The sequence below is a fragment of the Dermacentor variabilis genome, chromosome 2 (genome assembly GCF_050947875.1).
Source record: "Dermacentor variabilis isolate Ectoservices chromosome 2, ASM5094787v1, whole genome shotgun sequence".
Taxonomy (NCBI): domain Eukaryota; kingdom Metazoa; phylum Arthropoda; class Arachnida; order Ixodida; family Ixodidae; genus Dermacentor; species Dermacentor variabilis.
In genome coordinates this window covers 110,061,180-110,079,224 of record NC_134569.1, presented here as the reverse complement: position 1 = coordinate 110,079,224, position 18,045 = coordinate 110,061,180, and the positions used below count along the sequence as shown (strand labels likewise).

At 49.1% G+C, this 18,045-nt stretch overlaps 1 protein-coding gene across 1 annotated transcript in view; it reads left to right on the top strand.

Moving 5' to 3' along the window:
* Nucleotides 1–14,306, top strand: part of LOC142570936 (uncharacterized) — a 54,574-nt gene extending 40,268 nt beyond the window's left edge. The window contains exon 6 of the mRNA XM_075679237.1: nt 14,104–14,306. Within this exon, the coding sequence (XP_075535352.1) occupies nt 14,104–14,219 (116 nt within the window). The 3' untranslated portion in view covers nt 14,220–14,306. The remainder of the gene's footprint in view (nt 1–14,103) is intronic.
* Nucleotides 14,307–18,045: the final 3,739 nt, after the last annotated feature.

The window sequence follows — 18,045 nt, the reverse complement described above, 5'->3', positions numbered from 1 at the left end:
ACCAGATGGTTCGTTTAAATACGACAGCCAGCACAGCGAATGGTGATCAGTTGTCACGAAAAAATGGGTGGCCATAGAGATACGGACGCAATTTGGTTATGGCCCAAATTATACACTGTTTTCTGGTACAGAATAGTTCGATTCAGGTTTAGTGAGTGCACGACTGGCGGAGGCGACGACGTACTCATCGAAGCCAACCTTTGTTTGAGCGAGAATGGCTCCAAGGCGGATGCCACTGGCATCCGTATGTATTTCAGTTGTAGCGCTTGGGTCTAAATGGCGCAGGATTGGTGGTGACGTCAAGCGATGACGCCACTTTGTGAATGCGGCATCGCAATCCAGTGACCAGGTTGAAACGTTGTGGCCACCACGACGAAACTGCGTTAAAGTGCTGTAATAGTGGTGAAATTGCGGATGAAACGGCGGAAGTATGACGCTAACCCAATGAAGCTGTGCAATTCCTTCGAAGTCGTTTGTTGCGGAAGCTGGCCAACAGCTTGCAATTTCGCCGGATCAGGGAGTACATATTCTTTCGACGCTACATGGCCGAGGATGTCCAGCTGCCGGGCAGCGAAGCGACACTTCAATTTAAGCTGGAGGCCAGCATCGGCGGTGCACATGAGGACGCGTTCAAGTCGAAGTAAGTGGGAAGGAAAGTCCGGTGAAAAGATGATGATGTCGTCCAGATACCACAGGCATATCTGCCATTTGAGGCCGCGCAAGATATTGTCGATCATTCTTTCAAATGAGGCAGGGACGTTACACAGGCCGAAAGGCATCACGGTAAATTCAAATAAACCGTCAGGTTTGATGAAGGCCGTTTTTGGACGGACTGTCTCAGCCACTGGCACTTGCCACTACGGAGGTCGTAAGTGTTAAGATGACAATTCGGCACCTTGGAGGCATTCTACGGCGTCATCAGTACGAGGTAGTGGATAAACGTCCTTGCGGGTGATCCTATTGAGTCGCCGGTGGTCCACGCTAAAGCTAATTGTGCCATCTTTCTTTTTTGACCAGCACTATACCAGAAGCCCATGGACTGTGCGAAGGCTGTATGACGCCGCGTTGGAGTATGTCTCCAACTTGCTCAGCGATGACGCTTGTTAAGAACCGCCTGCTGAGGTGCAAGTCTTGCCAGCCAGGTGCGAGAGCGGCGTCGACTTTTCCTGGAAAGCCACCGCCACCTTCTAGCCACACGGCGTCACTAAGTCTACTGTGTGCGGTGAACAATACGCCATGTCCTCGACCCTTCATCGCGGGATTGCCGAGATGAGCTCGACGAACCAGGCTCTGTGACTGAACATGCTACCACCGACCCGGTCTGCCGTGAGCAAGGGATGTCCCGAGGGAACGTCTTTGGAGGCCCCGTCCCACACACCGTTCCTGATGTAAGCCCCGAGTTCTGCGAAGTCCGTCTGCCCCTCGGTGGGCTCCGTGAAACCGGTGCGGAAGCCCTCCCGCTGAAAGGTGGCTCGTCTACTGATCGAACGTTTCCCTCACCTAGGGATCGAGGGAGGACAGAGTCTTTATAAACCGCTGTTGTGCGGCTGCTCAGTGTACTTTCTCTCGCGGTCATGGTAGACTGATGAGCTGCAACATCCTTATGTAGACACTGTAAATAAAACCATATTCCTCGTTCTCGATGAGAAGCAGTCCTTCCATTCAACAACGTCCTCAGCGTGGATAAATTGGACGATGGCATGGGCAGCTACCATCTATTTCATGCCCGACTCCAATCTTGACAACTGGTTACGAACGGTGGGATTGACCTCCCAATCCTCACAGGCTACGCTCCGTGGCGGATACACGATACGGACTGTGGCGTAAAGGCGCATGGTTGCCGGTGTCGATGTGATGGACCGCAGTGGAAGTGCGGCCTAAGCGAGATTGTTGCAGGTCGAATGACGTATGAAAGCGGTCAAAGAGATCAACGATCTGGGCGTTCTGACCTGGAGTGAGGTTGGGATCAATACACCGGGAAAATGTTGGGTTATACGGCAGCGTGGGAAGAGAAACTTGAAGGACCAGAGTGTCAACCGGAGGAGAAGCCAGGTCATCAGGCACATCCTAAAGGAAGCTTGGTTCGATTTCGTCAGCGTAACCAAGACACTGATCGTGTAACAGGCTAACTGGGCAAGGAAACAGGTTCCATACGTAAAGTGGGCTGGAACCTTGACAAATGGCAAGAAGTTCAAAAGGAAGCAAGAAGAGATGACGGCGAGCAACAAGCTTATACGGCGCGAAAAGAACTGCGGAATCAGAAAATCCAACGCAAGAAACGGGCATAAGTGCGGCAGAGTATGGAGAAATCTCGGTGTCGGAGGGGACGAACACACGACCGGAAGCGTCATCAGTGTCTTGAAAAACGCTGTGGCCGAATGGCGTCAGCGCGAGTTCAGCACGGGCACAATTTATAACGGCATGATGAGAGGACAGAAAGTCCCATCTTAATATCATGACATGGGAGCAGCGAGGCAGAACAACAAACTCAACATGGTATGAAGTGCCGCTGATAACACGCACGGTACACTTCCCTAAGGATTCAATCGGCGCAGCGCTTGCTGTACTTAATGAAATGACAGAATATGGCATCGCGACTTTTCTAAGGTTGACTGATATTGCTGCTCCCGTGTCTACAAACGCATGAACGGCAATGACTTCTGCATGAATTTCAAGGACGTTCACAGGGAATAAATAATGTCTTGAGGAGTTCGTTGCAATCGCAGTTCTTGCCTTCGGAACTGCGGTCCTTAGTTTCCTCTCGGATACCTTCAGGGCGACGGATAAGCGGCGACAGAGAACGCCAACGGGGAGACAGAGACCGATGGGTATTGAAGGTTCGGGAAGCCGGAGGCGAGGCTTCGAAGGGCGGAGCGGCAGAAACGGAAAGGGACGGAGAGTCGAAACCGTTGCTTTGTGCCCTCGGAGAATCCGAAGGATACCATCCACGCCGCAGCAAAGCCGTGCTATATCCCCAGGTGGGCCGCACCAATAACAGATAGGCCAGTTGTCCTGGGTGCGCCATGGATTCAGAACAGCGAGCGGAGACAGATGGAAATATTGGCGAGGTGGCGCACGGGCTGCTGTGGCCGCCAGTAGCCAGTAGAGCAAGTCGCTAACGTCGTACCACTTGCTCATCAACCGCCTTCTCCACCTGTTCTGCTTACGTACGTTGTCGTTGTCACGAATCAAGGCCTTCATCTGCAGCTATTCAATCCATACTTACCAGCACATTTCCCTCACCTCCGCAAGCGGCTACAAAGTGCATATGTTGTAGCCGCTTGCGGAGGTGAGGGAAATGTGCTGGTAAGTCTGGATTGAATAACTGCAGACGGATGCCTTGGATTCGCTTCCACGGCAACGTACGTAAGGGGAACAGGCATAGGAGGCGGTTGATGAGCAAGTGGTATGACGTTATGCGACTTGTTCTTGTATCACCTGACGGAGATCGGGAGACTAGGTCGACTCTGACGCTGGACTGCCTGGCAGAAGAGAGAGAGAGTTGGCGTGCCATTTCTTCTCGTACAAATTGCTTGATTTGTTAGAAGATTGCTGAACTGCAAGGAGTAGCACTGACACCATCACCCAAAGCTGAAAGCGCGACGTCCGGAGCGAACGTCCGGAACGTCCGTAGAAAGCCGTTGTTTGCGTAGCTCCTCATAGGTCTGGCAAAACGTAATGAGGTCGTTAACCGTCTGAGGATTCTTTGCCAAGAGGATTTGGAAGGCGTCATCTTGTATGCCTTTCAAGATGTTCTTGACGCTGTCATCTTCGGTCATATCTGGGTTGATACGGCGGCAAATGTCAACTACATCTTCAATGTAGCTGGTAAAGGTTTCGCCCTTTTGTTGGGCACGGCAGCGAGAATGTTATCCAGCCCGATGTTTGCGCACAGCAGGGCGACCGAATACTTCTTGAAGTGTCGTTCGGGATGCTGTCCAGGTGGAAAAGCCAGCCTCATGGTTTCGGAACCAAAGATGGGCGACCACGGAAAGTTAGAATGGTACGTAACCAAGCTTGTCAATTTCAGCTCATTTGTTGTGGGCACTCACTCGGTTGTACGATGAAAGCCAGTCGTCTACGTCATGACCGTCAGTCCCATTGAATATGGGAGGATCCCGTTCGCGTGGTGCACCAGGACACATGACCGGAGCGGCGCCGGGGGTGGATCGGTAGGACTAGTCTCCTCAAGCATAGGAGATGTGACAGGGATCATCCGGCTTTAGAGTTGCAGGTGTCAAAAGGTCCAGCACCTTCCACCAAATGTCGCAAAACACTTTGGGCAGTAAGCGTTCGCGACTAGAACGATAGAGCAGCGAGAGGTAGTACAGCCGATCGAGCACCGAAACAAGGTTTGTCTCTGTCGTCGTCGTTCTCTCTCCCATATTCACAACCCAACTGCTTCTTTTTTACAGTACGATACCTTGCTGTGTGAATGAACTAACGCAATAGATATATGGAAACACGGAAAAAAACAATAACAGTTAAGGTGAAGAGAAATGCAGCCATAATGATGCACAGAGCGCTATGGAGATACCATAGGTACGAGGTGCTCCGGGGTATGTGGAAAGGTGTAATGGTTCCAGGACTTACTTTTGGAAATGCGGTTGTTTGCTTGAACTCAGGAGTACAAGCAGAACTCGATGGGAACGAAATGTCAGTGAGACGCCTCGCATTAGGCGCTCGCGGAAAGACTACAAATGAAGGAGTCCAGGGTGATATGGGCTGGACTAGATTTGAAGTGAGGGACGCTGACAGTAAAATTGATTATGAAGAACGATTGAGGAACATGGAAGAAAGTAAACGGACTGGGAGAGTGTTCAGGTATCTATACAGAAAAAAAAAACATTGATTCACAGTGGAGGAAAAGAACTAGGAAGCTTACCAGCAAGTACGCGGCATGTAGGGTGAGCAACACAGAAACAAAGAATGTCAAGCGGAAAATCAGAGAGGCTAAAATAATCTCATGAGTGGCAGCAATGGAAAAGAAACTGCCATGAGTTTCTACTTAAAAGAAAAAAACGAAACCAGGAAAAAAAACGCAATTCATCTGCCCAGCGGTTGATTTGCCACCCTTGGCCTCCTTGAAGCGCTTGGGTTCAGCGAGAGCAGAAGAAAAGTAAATATGTCCTCAACAGAGATTAGCAAGAGGCGATTGGAAGGTTGGTGGAACAAAAGTAGGGAAAGGTAAAAAAACGGAGACGTACAAAAGGAATGTTCACATTAGGGGGTCATGAAATTTGGTTGCGGGAGTTCATCGTGGTTATTTTTCTTTTTCTTTTTCAAGCTAGGTAGTACAATAGGCAGTATAATAGCAAGAGCTTGGTGGCGCAACCCATCGCCCCGTTCCAGAGGGGACGCTCAGAACATCCATCCATAGAGGACACGTCGGTGACATCATCGTCATCATCATCCCATCTTTATGTTCGCTGCAGGACGCAGGTCTCTCCCTGCGATCTGTAAAAACGTCGCCCTTGAGTTCGCTTATTCCAACTTGCGACTGCAAATTTACCGATTTCATCACCGCACCTAGTTTGCTGCCGTTTTCGACTGCGCTTCCCTTCCCTCGGCACCAATTCTGTTACTCTAACGGAACCACGGTTGTCTACCCTGCGCTATACGTGGCCTCTTAATGTCAGCTAGAATTTCGGTTATCCCTATTTTCTCGCGGATCCAGACCGTCGTCTTCGTGTCTCTTAACGTTACGCGTATCATTTTCACCCCATCGCTGTTTGGCCGGTCCTTAACTTGTTCTCTAGCTTCGTTATTAACCCCACAAATCTGGAGCACTATATCATACCAAAGAAAATTATAACATCTTTACATTTATTTCTTGCCATTGTACACATTGCACTGGTACGAAGAAAACGGTAAAATGGTAATTTAGCAAAAATTATTCAGTACTGTAGTTACTCAAATAATAATTTATTTGATGAACTATCCACAATTGAGAATTCCCGCCAGCATATCGCAAACACTAGTAAGGGTGCTGCTTTCGGTTTCCAGCGCTTCAATCAGAATTTTCAGTCAACAAATTAAGCGTATCAAATATAATATGTTCGGCTTTGCGGGGCTAACCTCCAAGTTTCGTCCCCATATGTTAGCACGGGTAGAATTCAACGATTGCACAATTTTCTTTTTAGCGAGTAATTGACTTAGATGAACGTGCTCCTTTAGAGACTCTAGAGGCTGACTGGCAATCCTGAATGCTTGTTGACTTGCCAGGCTGTTGACCGTTATCATTATTTTCTGCATGGCAATGTTCAACCTTACTCTTACACTTTCTTGTTCAAGTTCCTCATTCATTCGTTGTAATCCATCCCCTGTGCTTCTGAACAGCGCACTTTCATCTGCAAACCAAAGGTTGCTGAAATAGTGGCCGTTGATCCTGATTCCTAAGCGTTCCCAGTGTAACAGTTTGAATACTTCTTCTAGGCATGCAGTGAATATCATTGGAGAGATTGCCTCCTTGCACTAAAACAGTCGAGCTTACTTTTGTTGCACGAGAAATACAGTAGCCACGTACACATCCATAATGACGGATCGACCACATCCACCAATTCTGGCGGTGCTGTGTTTATACCGACAAGAGGAGTAACATTGCAATTTAAGACGCCACATGTCACGACGTCCATGGCTGCAGAACTCACAGCTCTGCGCAGGGTGCTTAAATTCATTGACACCGAAAGTCCTGCTACATGGGTCGTGTTTTCGGACTCGAGACCGGGTTTACACAGCATGCAGTCAATTCTCAGACGTAAAGCTCATGAACAGCTAACATACGAAATCTTCAAACTTCATCACGACGTCAAACAGAAAGGGCATGAAATAATTTTCCAGTGGCTACCTGGCCATTGCTGGATAAGTGGAAATTATCATGGAGATAAGGTTGCCCGAGAGTCACATCAAGGACAACACATCGTTTTCATTCCTCTTTCCAGGACAGACGGTGCAAGGCAGCTTCGTCACCTGGCACGCAAGCTCTCTTTAACATAGTGGAACACCCCAATTATAGGGCACACCAGGTTGTACGAACTGAACCCTTGGCTACAACTGCGGCCTCCACCCGGGGTTCGCCGTCGTGAGGCATCGGTTCTATACCAGCTGTGGTTGGGAGTGGCTTGCACGAAGGCATACACTATACACTACTTTTATTGGAATGACCGACAGTGATGCATGTGACGTCGGCAGCGTGCAAGAGAACATCGAACATTTAGTGTGCCATTGTCATCAATTTAGCTCGGAAAGACAAACATTATTCATCGTATTGCGACGACTGGACCATCGGCCGTTGTCTGTGCAGGTCCTACTTGAAGACCGCCCTCATGGCTAGTCGGCCCACAAAGCTATGAAGGCAGTTTTGTCTTTGTTGAGGGCGACTGGCCCATGTGAACGTCTTTGACTCGCTCAGGCCCTCCGCGTACTTGCGCGAGCTCACCGCGGCTTCCCCCCCTCACCTCCCTCTCTCTATCTTATCTTTCCTTTCCCTATTTCCCGTCCCTCCGAGTAGGGTATATGTAGCCAACCAGACGCATTTCTCTTTATTTCCTCCTCCTCCCTCTCCTCCTCCTCCTCCTCTGGGCGAATGGCTAGCGCATCAGGCAGCTGTGATCGGGGATGAGGTTCCGAAAGCAGGCATCGAAATAGCCTGAGTCGCGGAGTATATCTGGCAATGTATGCATAGTTTCGGATTTTCCATGAACCTCTTTCACGCCGACAATGGTCACTGTACATGCGGGACTTCGTAGGCATCGTTGTTCGAAGAAATTATTTGACGCCGACTTGGAGCACTGGGTATCTGCCACTCGGTCGATGCTCGTCTTCAATGAACCTCTTTGATGCCAACTTGAGTCACTGTTGTACTCAGCATGCTGTTGTCCTCATTGATGATGCGACGTTCCGCCTGCAAGCACGGGCTGTAAACGCTGTTTTCCGTTGAAACTTTGCCTGTGGCGTCCCTGGCAGACACATAACTCAAAAAATGGATGGATGAACTAGGAGGAAAGGCTGGCATCGCTAATGATTGTAAAGCGGGTTCCTGTAAGCGCCAAATGCACGGGTTCTTTAGCATCATATGCCTGCGAACATGCGGGCTGTTTAAATTGTTCATTGGGTCTGTCCGTGCCTCGCCCTATAGATTCGTGGACCTAAAGAGCATTGTGGATGAGCAATTGGCTCCAAAGCCGCCCATTATCAGCAAGCTGGCCAAATTCAACTGAGATCACATCATGACGGCGACCTCCTGTCCAAATACGTTGTATTGGGCTTCGCAAGCTGTCTGAGATTTGCTACTTTTGAGCCAATATACACGAAGCGCTACGGGATGACTTTGTCAGAGTGCACTCAGAGGAATTCGCTTAGTTAGTGCTTTTTACCAATAACGATAAGCCGACGCTCGGAAAAGCAGTCGTCCGCGCTTTGACAATCGAAGCACTCACGGAAGGATGCTGCCGAAACTCCAGCCGTGGAGCCAGCACTTACACAATTGCGGATATTGCAAACAGGGGACGAAGATGCGCCCACTGATCTGTTCAAGGTTTAAACAACAGCTGGTAACACGCCACCTGCTTGCTTGCTTGCATGTTGTCCTAACCCCACTCGTCCTTTATGCCCTCCCCATATTAAGCATAGCCAAATAAGTACGCAAGAAAGCGACATTTCAAACCGTCTCTCATAGCGGGAAAAAACGTCTCGAGGCAAGAGAAACATGAGGCGCAAAATTTAAAAACACGGGAAAGCGCAAAGGCTTGTGACAGCAGACCCGACTACCACCACTTCAGCTCAGGTGGCTTCAAGAAACTAGCCAACTAGCCCGTACCCAAACCCGGCTTCAAGAAGCCGGGATTCAAATCTTGTTACAAATGGTGCACTGGCAAAAATGAATCACGACACCGGAACTGCAGTATGAATCGTCCCTTGCAAGTAGTTCTGCCGGCAGCTTCCATCGGCCAGCTGCAGACAGATAGAAGTCACCCTGCACATCTACGCGGGCGCGCGCCTTGGGCTCGCGGTTTCACGGTCGTGAATTTACAGCATGGTGGAGAGGCGGCCGAAGTACTACACTCCCTTGTCAAACAAGAACGATAGGTCACTGCTGGGGTGAGAGGAAATTAGTTGCACACAGTGCTTCTAGATTGGCACACGATTTGGGGCTCTGAGTGAACTCAAGGTTCCATTCGCCTCCTCAAGCGGTATATAAATTAAAGGCCCGATGCGTCACCAGCGAAGTAGGTTCTGTTACGAGCTTGGTACAGTTACGGGTGAACGGTACTAGCTGTTATTGAAGCTGGACCAGCGAGCCTGCTTCTCAAAAGAAAGAGATATGCAACTTTTTAGAGGTGGCTGTAGAAGGCGAGATATCAAAATTATTTTAACAAAAGGAATCCTTTCACGCGCGTGATAAATAGGGTAGCATACTCCTACGTGGTGACTATAGATGTAAAGAAACTATTAACCCCTCGCTTGACATCAGATGTCATTCATCGCCTTAGCTAGGTAATCTTTTGGAAGCACTCCCACATCCCGGAGTACACATCCCGGAGGAGCCGAAAAATATTTAACCTTGAACGCACAGAGTTGGACTGCTTGCCGTCAACAAGCTAGCGTTAGGAATTACGTGAGCGTCAGGTCACAAAAATATTGGATGCAGTGCTGAAGGTCTTGTCCGAAGTGTGGTGTTACTTGGATGACATTTTATTCACGAAAAAAAAAAGAAACACTGAGAATCATTTATTAAACTTCAAGCGCACTTGGAACGTATGGTAGCGATTTTTTTAGTTATTAGCGCAGAAGCTTGAGAGAAAACCTACAGAAGTTGAGACATGTATACGCGCACGTGTGTTCCATCTTCTGTTTGTTTTGTCTGAAGTTCTTACACAAAGTACTAGAAAAGATGTCGCCCCAACAAGCTGTAACCTCAACCCTTGCAAAGTATGCTATAGATTGGTGTCAGAGTGAAATAAGGAAAACGTGCGTTTTTGTGAAGTCGAGCTATGTGTCTGAGGCATAAGAGCATTGCAAATGTCGGCTTCACCGCACAATATTGATACAGTTATAACGACTGCAAGTACGACAACAAAGTAGCAGCTACATTGTTTTCTGGGCGTTTTCATATATTGCGGAAAGTAATCGTTGCTCAGCTTTTCACAAGCTTCTGCGGAAGCGCGCTCCTTGGTGCTGAGACTACCACTCCAGAGCAGCATTCGAGCGAATAAAAAAGAAGGTATCTTCACCTCCCTACTCAGCCCACTAAAACGAATATACACCATTAATGCTGTTTTGCGACGTATACAAGTACCGAGTAAGTGCAGTTCTCACGTTTTTGATGACGGCAGCTATAGGTCCGTTAGCTATTCTTCGCGCTGTTGGATCTCTTTGAACGAAGGTTCATCTCTAGCGCTGCCACCAGTTGTTGGATCTGGCGGACAATCCCAATTGCTGTCCCCCAGATTTTCGACCTTGCCGTTGAGTGCGGGAGTTGTCCGAAGTTGAGGAGGACTTTGAGATGAAAAACTGGAGGTTTAGTTACATTATTTACAGTGAGAGTACAAAGAAATTAACAGTCATAAAAGTCATTACGGGCCGGCAGCAACTCGGACGCTGCGGCCCGTGGCAAGAAGCTCGAACGCGATGAATGAACGAATGCTCCTTTGCTTCTACCGGTCTCTGGTTTTTAACCCTTTCGGTGTCTCGAAGTGACGTCACGTTCGGCCAATCGGCGAGCCCGCTTAGGTGTCGTCATTTTCGGCCAATGGTAGGCGCCCGTGCGAGTGTACGTCACATTCAGCTCAGAGGGTCACTCCTTGGGCTCTAATTGTCCGAGGGATAACTTCTCGGCGGTATTGCCTTCCTGGTCTGCAACTGCCGTCACAAAGGCGGACGGGGGGATTGCTGCCAGGGCTTCACGTTGCACTACAGCCGTCTTGCCTCGCGGCTTGCAAGCGCACAGCGGGGGCAGGCGGTTTGTTCTCGAGCGACCTTTCAGAGCTGCAAAGCAGCTTTGCTGGGGACCCACGTTACCTGGAACAGTTCCAGGCTCCCGCTACACTTTCGGGAAGAGTCAACCAGTGAATAGCTCCACATGCGGCGCACGAGGTGGGGGACGACAACTTGTCTGGACGAGCTGCGCCTCGGGAACGTGGTAGATGTGCTTCTGCGTTCACTACTTAGGTGTGGCGCGATTCGATGTGGTCTTAGTGAACTCGAATGAGGCTCACGAAAAGGTCCCGTATCCACCAGCGCACTTTGTTGAAGATTATAGGGAATACAGGGAACCAGAAAAATCGAAGGAGGTGTTTGCAACGATTTTTGGTATAGGAAAATTTCATTGCGACATTTGCAGCAAAATATTCACTCCAAACATGAGTTGTACGCCTATAAGCAAATTTTGGGACCTACAACTGGGATTCCTTCATTTGCAGGTGCGCTTTGACAGCACTGGACAGTGAAGCTGACAGCATGTATTCATGACCTCGTATTTAAGGTCTGCAGTTATAACATAAAAGCAGATAGTTGCTCCCAGCTGTCGCTGCCATGTGTCAAAGAATAAATTACAGAGAACGTAGAGACTTGCCATTTTTTACAACTGTATTGCCTGTCCGTATCGAGGAAAGAAACGGCGCTCGCCATGGAACATGACCATGTTCTTTTACAAGCACTAGTTTATAAGTGCCGGATCTCTAGTGTGTCGTTCGTGACAGGTTTTGAGGTTATTTCACCATGTGCAGTGAAATAACGGTGGATCAGGGATGCATCCCACTAGGAACTGGAGGGGTCTTACGGGGGAAACTGCATGGTGTGGTGGTAATGCATAGACGACTTAGACGAAGGTTACCTGCGAACTGTACACATTGTACGCTGCGAAGGTATTGTCAGGCAGTCGGCTAGCCATCGATTGACGAGAACCCTGAAGGTGTGACTACATAACGTGTAAATGTTTCAGAAGAACGCATTGTTCCTCTCAAAGCACCATTGCACCCGTTGTACTGTCTTCGCGCCAGGGGCCACGCCGGAACCTAGAATTTGGTCGGCACATACAAGGCTGGCAGTACCTGTGAATGAATAAATTTTCCGGGTGATTTCTGACGTTCAGTGTTTCTGACAGTGGTTGACGGCCACTCCAAGTGGCCAGAAGTGTTTGTGATGTGCTCTACTTTTGCGGCGACCAATATTCAATGTTTCCGAGATGTTGTTCACGCTTTGGTGCCCCGAGAAAATTGTGTCGGTAAACAGTCTACGTCGCAGTAAAAGAGGTGGACTTTTGGCACGCCCAGAATGCGCAGTACTAACGACCGCAGGCAGGCGGATACGTCTCGTGCAGAATCCGAAAAGAATTTCTTGCAGAAAGAACGCACAAACCATCCACTACAGGTAAAGCTTCGGACAAATTTCTTGTTGCCTGTGGAAACACTTTCCCTGAGACCACACATGAGGCAGCACCAAACTTGCTGTCAGGGCGACGTTTGCTTATACCTTTCTCGATGTACTGAAGCGTGCGGTGAGGGAGTGTGGCCGGCATGCAGTTTAGACAGAGAGTGAGTAAACATAGGCACGTGCGCGAAATGAGTGTCGGTGATGAGGTTTTCGCACGCAATTACAATGGACAGCTCAAACTGTTACCAGCAGCTGTTAGTCTATTCCGAACCAGTGTGTTTTAGGGAGAGAACCCCTGCTCCAGCCGGACGTCAGGAGTGTGGGTGCCAGAAGTTACGCCAGAGCACGAATTTTTCGACCGGAAACGCGTTCGTAAACGCGGTTCAGTACTTCTACGGTTACATTTCGCTTATACAATCAAGCGACACCGAGTCTGAGCCCACGCGCGTTCGTCACCACCGGCGGGCGTTTCCGCTTTACCACACAGATCGCATGTAGACAGGATCGACACTATCCTCTTCGTGATCGTCGACCATGTGATATATTCTAAGCGGAATCGTAGAGCGTGCCATTTGCATGATAAAGATGGATGAAGCATTGCCTGAGAGCACGTATTGCAACCAGACCACACGTATCTCACATGTGCGAGCAAGTGCTCGAGATGTCGCGGTCGGCGCTCTCTAGTGCTAAGTCCTGATTGGAGCTTGCGTCGGTATGTGCCGGGCAATAATCCCAGTTACACGGCTGCAATACTGCCTGCTTCGCCTACGGCAGACACTCTTCACTTTCTCTCAGTAAATGGCTCTGAACGACAATACTTATTTTCCTTCATATTCTGCGATTTCGCCGCAATTTTTTTTCTTTTGCTGTCGATCATAGAAAAATATATTTTGATTTTTTGCATGCAATATTGTCCTTAAATCAAATTAGGTTCGCAAAACAAGAACATTGTTGAAAATACGGGAAAATAGCGTTCGAAGTTATTTTAATGTTTATTGAAATGTATGTCTGTATTTCGAGAAATGTTGAAATCATAGAAAAAGGAAACTGGGTTACAACGCGTACAAGCACAGATAATAACGTTCTTGCTGGGTTGCTGTGCCCATGCCATACCGCGGTGCATAGGCTGGTCGAAGGGTAACGGAAGGGAAACTTCAAGAAGTATCTAAATAATTCTTTCACTGGCCGCCGACAAACGGCGATGAATTCCATCTTGCTTGCCTTGGAGGAGCGACGGCAGCAGCGGCCGCTAGCGGCGCTCATCGGTGCAGCAGTGTTGTGGCACGCCTGGTAACTGCTGGGACAGCCTTCCCTCCGGTGCACCAGTTGCATCGTGTCCAAGTAGTGGGGCCACATCTCTGATAAAGTTGAGCGCAACGCTCAACGTTGCCATAGCTTTCGATGCTTCGCCTTTGGCGTAATGTGGCATATTTTACTGTTTTTAAAGGTTGGTGAAGTGCTTTAATTATTCTAGTATCAGTTGCTACGCAACCATGTATCGTACTATGAGCTATTGCTTGAACTGCCTCGTTTACACAATCCTGCCGAATTTGTGAACCACAATATCCTTGAATATTATACCAACGAAGTTGGCAATAGTGCATGTTCTTTTAACACACAAAAAAGGCCACGCACATGTACAATGAATTAAATACATTATGCGAGCCGATGCTTTCTTCGTTCGTAATGTTATAGCTTTCTATAACAGACAATTTCTCTTTTGTTTTCCAGTCACCAACATTGAAAGACATTCTGCAGTGGCGCCTAGCACCAGCGAAACTGCCATGGATATTGCCAGTGACAAAACTGATATTGGCAACGGTACTGTCAGTGATGTTGCCAGCTAAATCACTGATCTTACCAGTACTGGTGGCAGTCACACAAATGCGAGCGACAGAAATGCCAGTGCCGCAAATAAATTCTTGTAACATATGGGAGCCAAACGATGGGTGGTCTCTGACTGCTTGATGGATCTTCAATGTCTCAATGCTGCTACTCCTAATTCAGTATTTTATGCGAAGCATATTACTAGAGCTCAACCCTGCTCTTTAGGCGCGGCGGTGTCGCCTTCAAGGCTGACCACGTGACACCGTGACGTCACGACAGAGGAGAAACGGGGCTCCAACTCGCGCCGTCGCTCGCGGCGTCGCGGCGGTATATAAGCAGCTGCGCTTGTTTCTAGGTGGCTTTGGCTCAACTCTTGCAAGATGGACTGGGTGGGAGTCGAACCAGGGTCTCCGGAGTGTGAGACGGAGACGCTACCACTGAGCCACGAGTACGATGCTTCAAAGCGGTACAAAAGCGCCTCTAGTGAATGCGGTGTTGCCTTAGAAACGAGCTGTTTCTAAGGCTCAGGCGTGCGTCGCTTGCTCAGGCGCACCTTTCGTTGCCGCGCCGAACGCTGCGTTGCTCGACGCTCACCGCGTCCAATGCGGGGCGCGTAGTCGCTGCTCCGTAGCCCATTGTCTTACACCCCTTGGCGGGTCGACGGGAACGCTGTCGCGTTCCACTCTTGAAGAGGAAGCAGAGTAACGCATGAGTTGTTTCTTCGTCTAGCCGAACCAAATATAGCCAAGCAACAGCAGTTCACCAGGCTAAACAGTGGTTCAAAAACTAAAATAAAGGCTAGTATGCTTCGCATCCTGGGCTTAACCTTACCTAAGCCACAGCCATTTTTTTCATGAGTTCTGGTTGTTTGCAATAGAATTCACAGAGCGTCAGTAACACAAAGTGGAGCCAGTAGCTGAGAGAGATCCATACGTACAATGTTGACTTTCGTGTTGTGTGCGCTATTTGTTTCAAAATGCGGTGATTGTGAACAGATGAATGGATTTAGTGTATGGATGGGTGTATTTTCGGAGCATGTCATTTAAAACAGATCGTTATGTTCCCAATCCTGCTGTGGACGCGGTCCGCGATTGCGCGGAGAGACGAACCGGATGTACGGACGAACGAACGTGTGGACAGATAGATATCATGCCATGTATGTCATTGATTCTTCATCATGACACAGAGGTAACGATATGCATGTCATGTCATGGCATGCCTGTAGTGTCATTTACGCCATTCTAGCCATTCATGTCATGACGTGCTTAATATGTCATTCATTTCATATAATGCTTGCATGTCATGACATGCGTATTCTGATATATCCAGTTAAAATAGCGCATGTCATGTCATGCCATGCATATTCTGATATATGACCATCTAAGGAAACGATTGTGATGGTATGTCGTTTATGTGATGACTTGCATGTCACGCATATGCAGATATGAATCCAGGTAAAGAAACGACCACGACGCCATGACACCGTAAGAGGTTAGACAGACAGACAGACAGACAGACAGACAGACAGACCGATGGATCATAGATAGATAGATAGATAGATAGATAGATAGATAGATAGATAGATAGATAGATAGATAGATAGACAGACAGACAGACAGACAGATAGATAGATAGATAGATAGATAGATAGATAGATAGATAGATAGATAGATAGATAGATAGATAGATAGATAGATAGATAGATTCAAAGTGCTTAAAGAAGAAAAATGAGGCTTTGAAATAAAACCTGTACGATAACTAAGGGCAGTGCTTTGCTACTGGAGGGCCGAGCTTGCTGACTTTAGATCTTTATCGTGCCCTCGATGCAACGCGCACGGGTGTTCTTGCATGTCACCCCCACTTAAATGCGGCAGCGGCTACCGGCATGAGATGCCGCCATCTCTTGCTTAGCAGCGAATGGTACAAACCAGTCTCGGTGATCGGCATATAATAGTGGGAACTGAGATAAAAAATTCACGCAGAAACACCTCCGGGAGTTGCCGTAAGCATTGTGCCACTTGCTCGTCTCCACGAAGCCCGGTGTCATCATCAATGTTATGAAACTTAATCCGACCAGTATAAACGACAACGCTGCGGCTATCCGAACTGCATCGGATGGCGGCATAGGGAGAATTTCTGACTCATGCAAACTATTGCAGGTGGCGGTGCGAAGTGCGCTGACGACATTCCGATCGTTACAAGCCGTTATCGCTCTTTAGCATCATATCCATTCGCGTCGAACCATCATCAACCGTGATCAACCGCACTCAGCCGGCGGCTGCGTATCGCGCCGCCGCACGGACCCTATCTTGAAAGTGATCTGCGATAGGGGCAGCGTGCGCCGGGTGCTGATAGCTTCGTGCGCGCCGTGTACTCGCCGCTGTCACCTTACGTGAGGGAAAGACGCATAGAGGTACGGACAGGTTTCCTCGTTGGGTAGGCTTAGAAATGCTTACGCATTTAAAAAGTGACAGTTTCGCTGGAAAGGGGAATGATTGAGATAGCAAATTACTTGTGTATAAATTGCAGCGCTACATAGTTGAACCACAGGGACGAGAGAGAGAGAGAGAGAGAGAACATTTATTCGGACCGTCGAGGTGGTTGCTCTTGAGGTCGAGTGGGTGGTGTCCTCATTCCAGGATTCCACTGGCCATGGCTGCTCGACGTACTTGATGGACGAGAGCTTCTTGTCCCGCCAGGGTATCGCCGGTCAGCTGTACCTCCCACCGCTCAAATGACGTGCTAGGAGTCTTTCAGTGTTGAGGTTTGCCCTCGCACCCCCACGATATGTGAAAGAGTGTAGTGCGTGTGTCGTCGCACTAGGGGCAGATGCCGCGATATGTATGTGGGAACATTTTACTGTATCTGTGTAGGTTTGGAAATGTGTTGGTCTGTATAAGTCGGAGAGCTACGGCATCTTCAGTACTGAGCTTTTTGTGAGGCGGAGGATACATCCTGCGGTTGGTCTTCCCCCGCTCGGTTGATTAGGGCTCGAGCAAGGGCGTTCGCCCTTTCATTCCCCTGCAGACCCGCGTGACCCGGCGTCCACGTGATTTGATGGTATTCTTGCAGCCTAGGGCCTAGAATCTGAGCCGCCAGCAGCGGTGTTCGTCCGTTCGTAAAGTTACTGCAGGCCTGTTGCGAGTCGGTAACGACATGGACTTCCCTGCCTACCCTGTCTTCTTGCTTTATTACCAGCGCCGCGGCTATGGTCTCAGCCGCAGCTGGGGTCTCTGCCCTTACGGAGGCCGCGAGGGTCAAGGAGGTGTCTCTCCCGTTCACGGCGGCTACCGCGAAGAGGCCCCCTACAGGGTACGCCGCCACGTCCACATACGTTACGTACGGGTCACCCTTGATTTGTCGGCGTTGTCTGTCGACGCGAGCCTTGCGTCGTCCTTCATGGAGTTTATGACTCATGTGCTTCGGTATCGGGTTCGCCTTGATCTTGCCTCTGACCTCAGGCGGGAGTGATCGTTGCCCATCGAGGGCACGGAGCTCGGTTGCCGTTCCGGTCCGGTGGAGGATGGCTCTGCCCACCGCCGTGTTCTGTAGTCTGGTCTTTTGCGAAGCCATAACCGCGTCCAACAGCTCAGCGAAGGTGTTGTGGATCCCGAGGGCCGCTAACTTCTCGTTTGATGTGGTGACAGGGAGACCCAGGGCCATTTTGTACGCGCCTCTGATGATGGCATCGACTTGTTCTTGGTCGCGTTTGTTTAGCGAGTGATAGTGATACGGCATGCTATGCGTTATTCTGCTGATCACCAGAGCTTGGATGAGGCGAATCGTGTCCTCTTCTCGCATGCCCTTGCGGCTTCTTGTAATTCCTTTTATAATCCGCGAGATCTG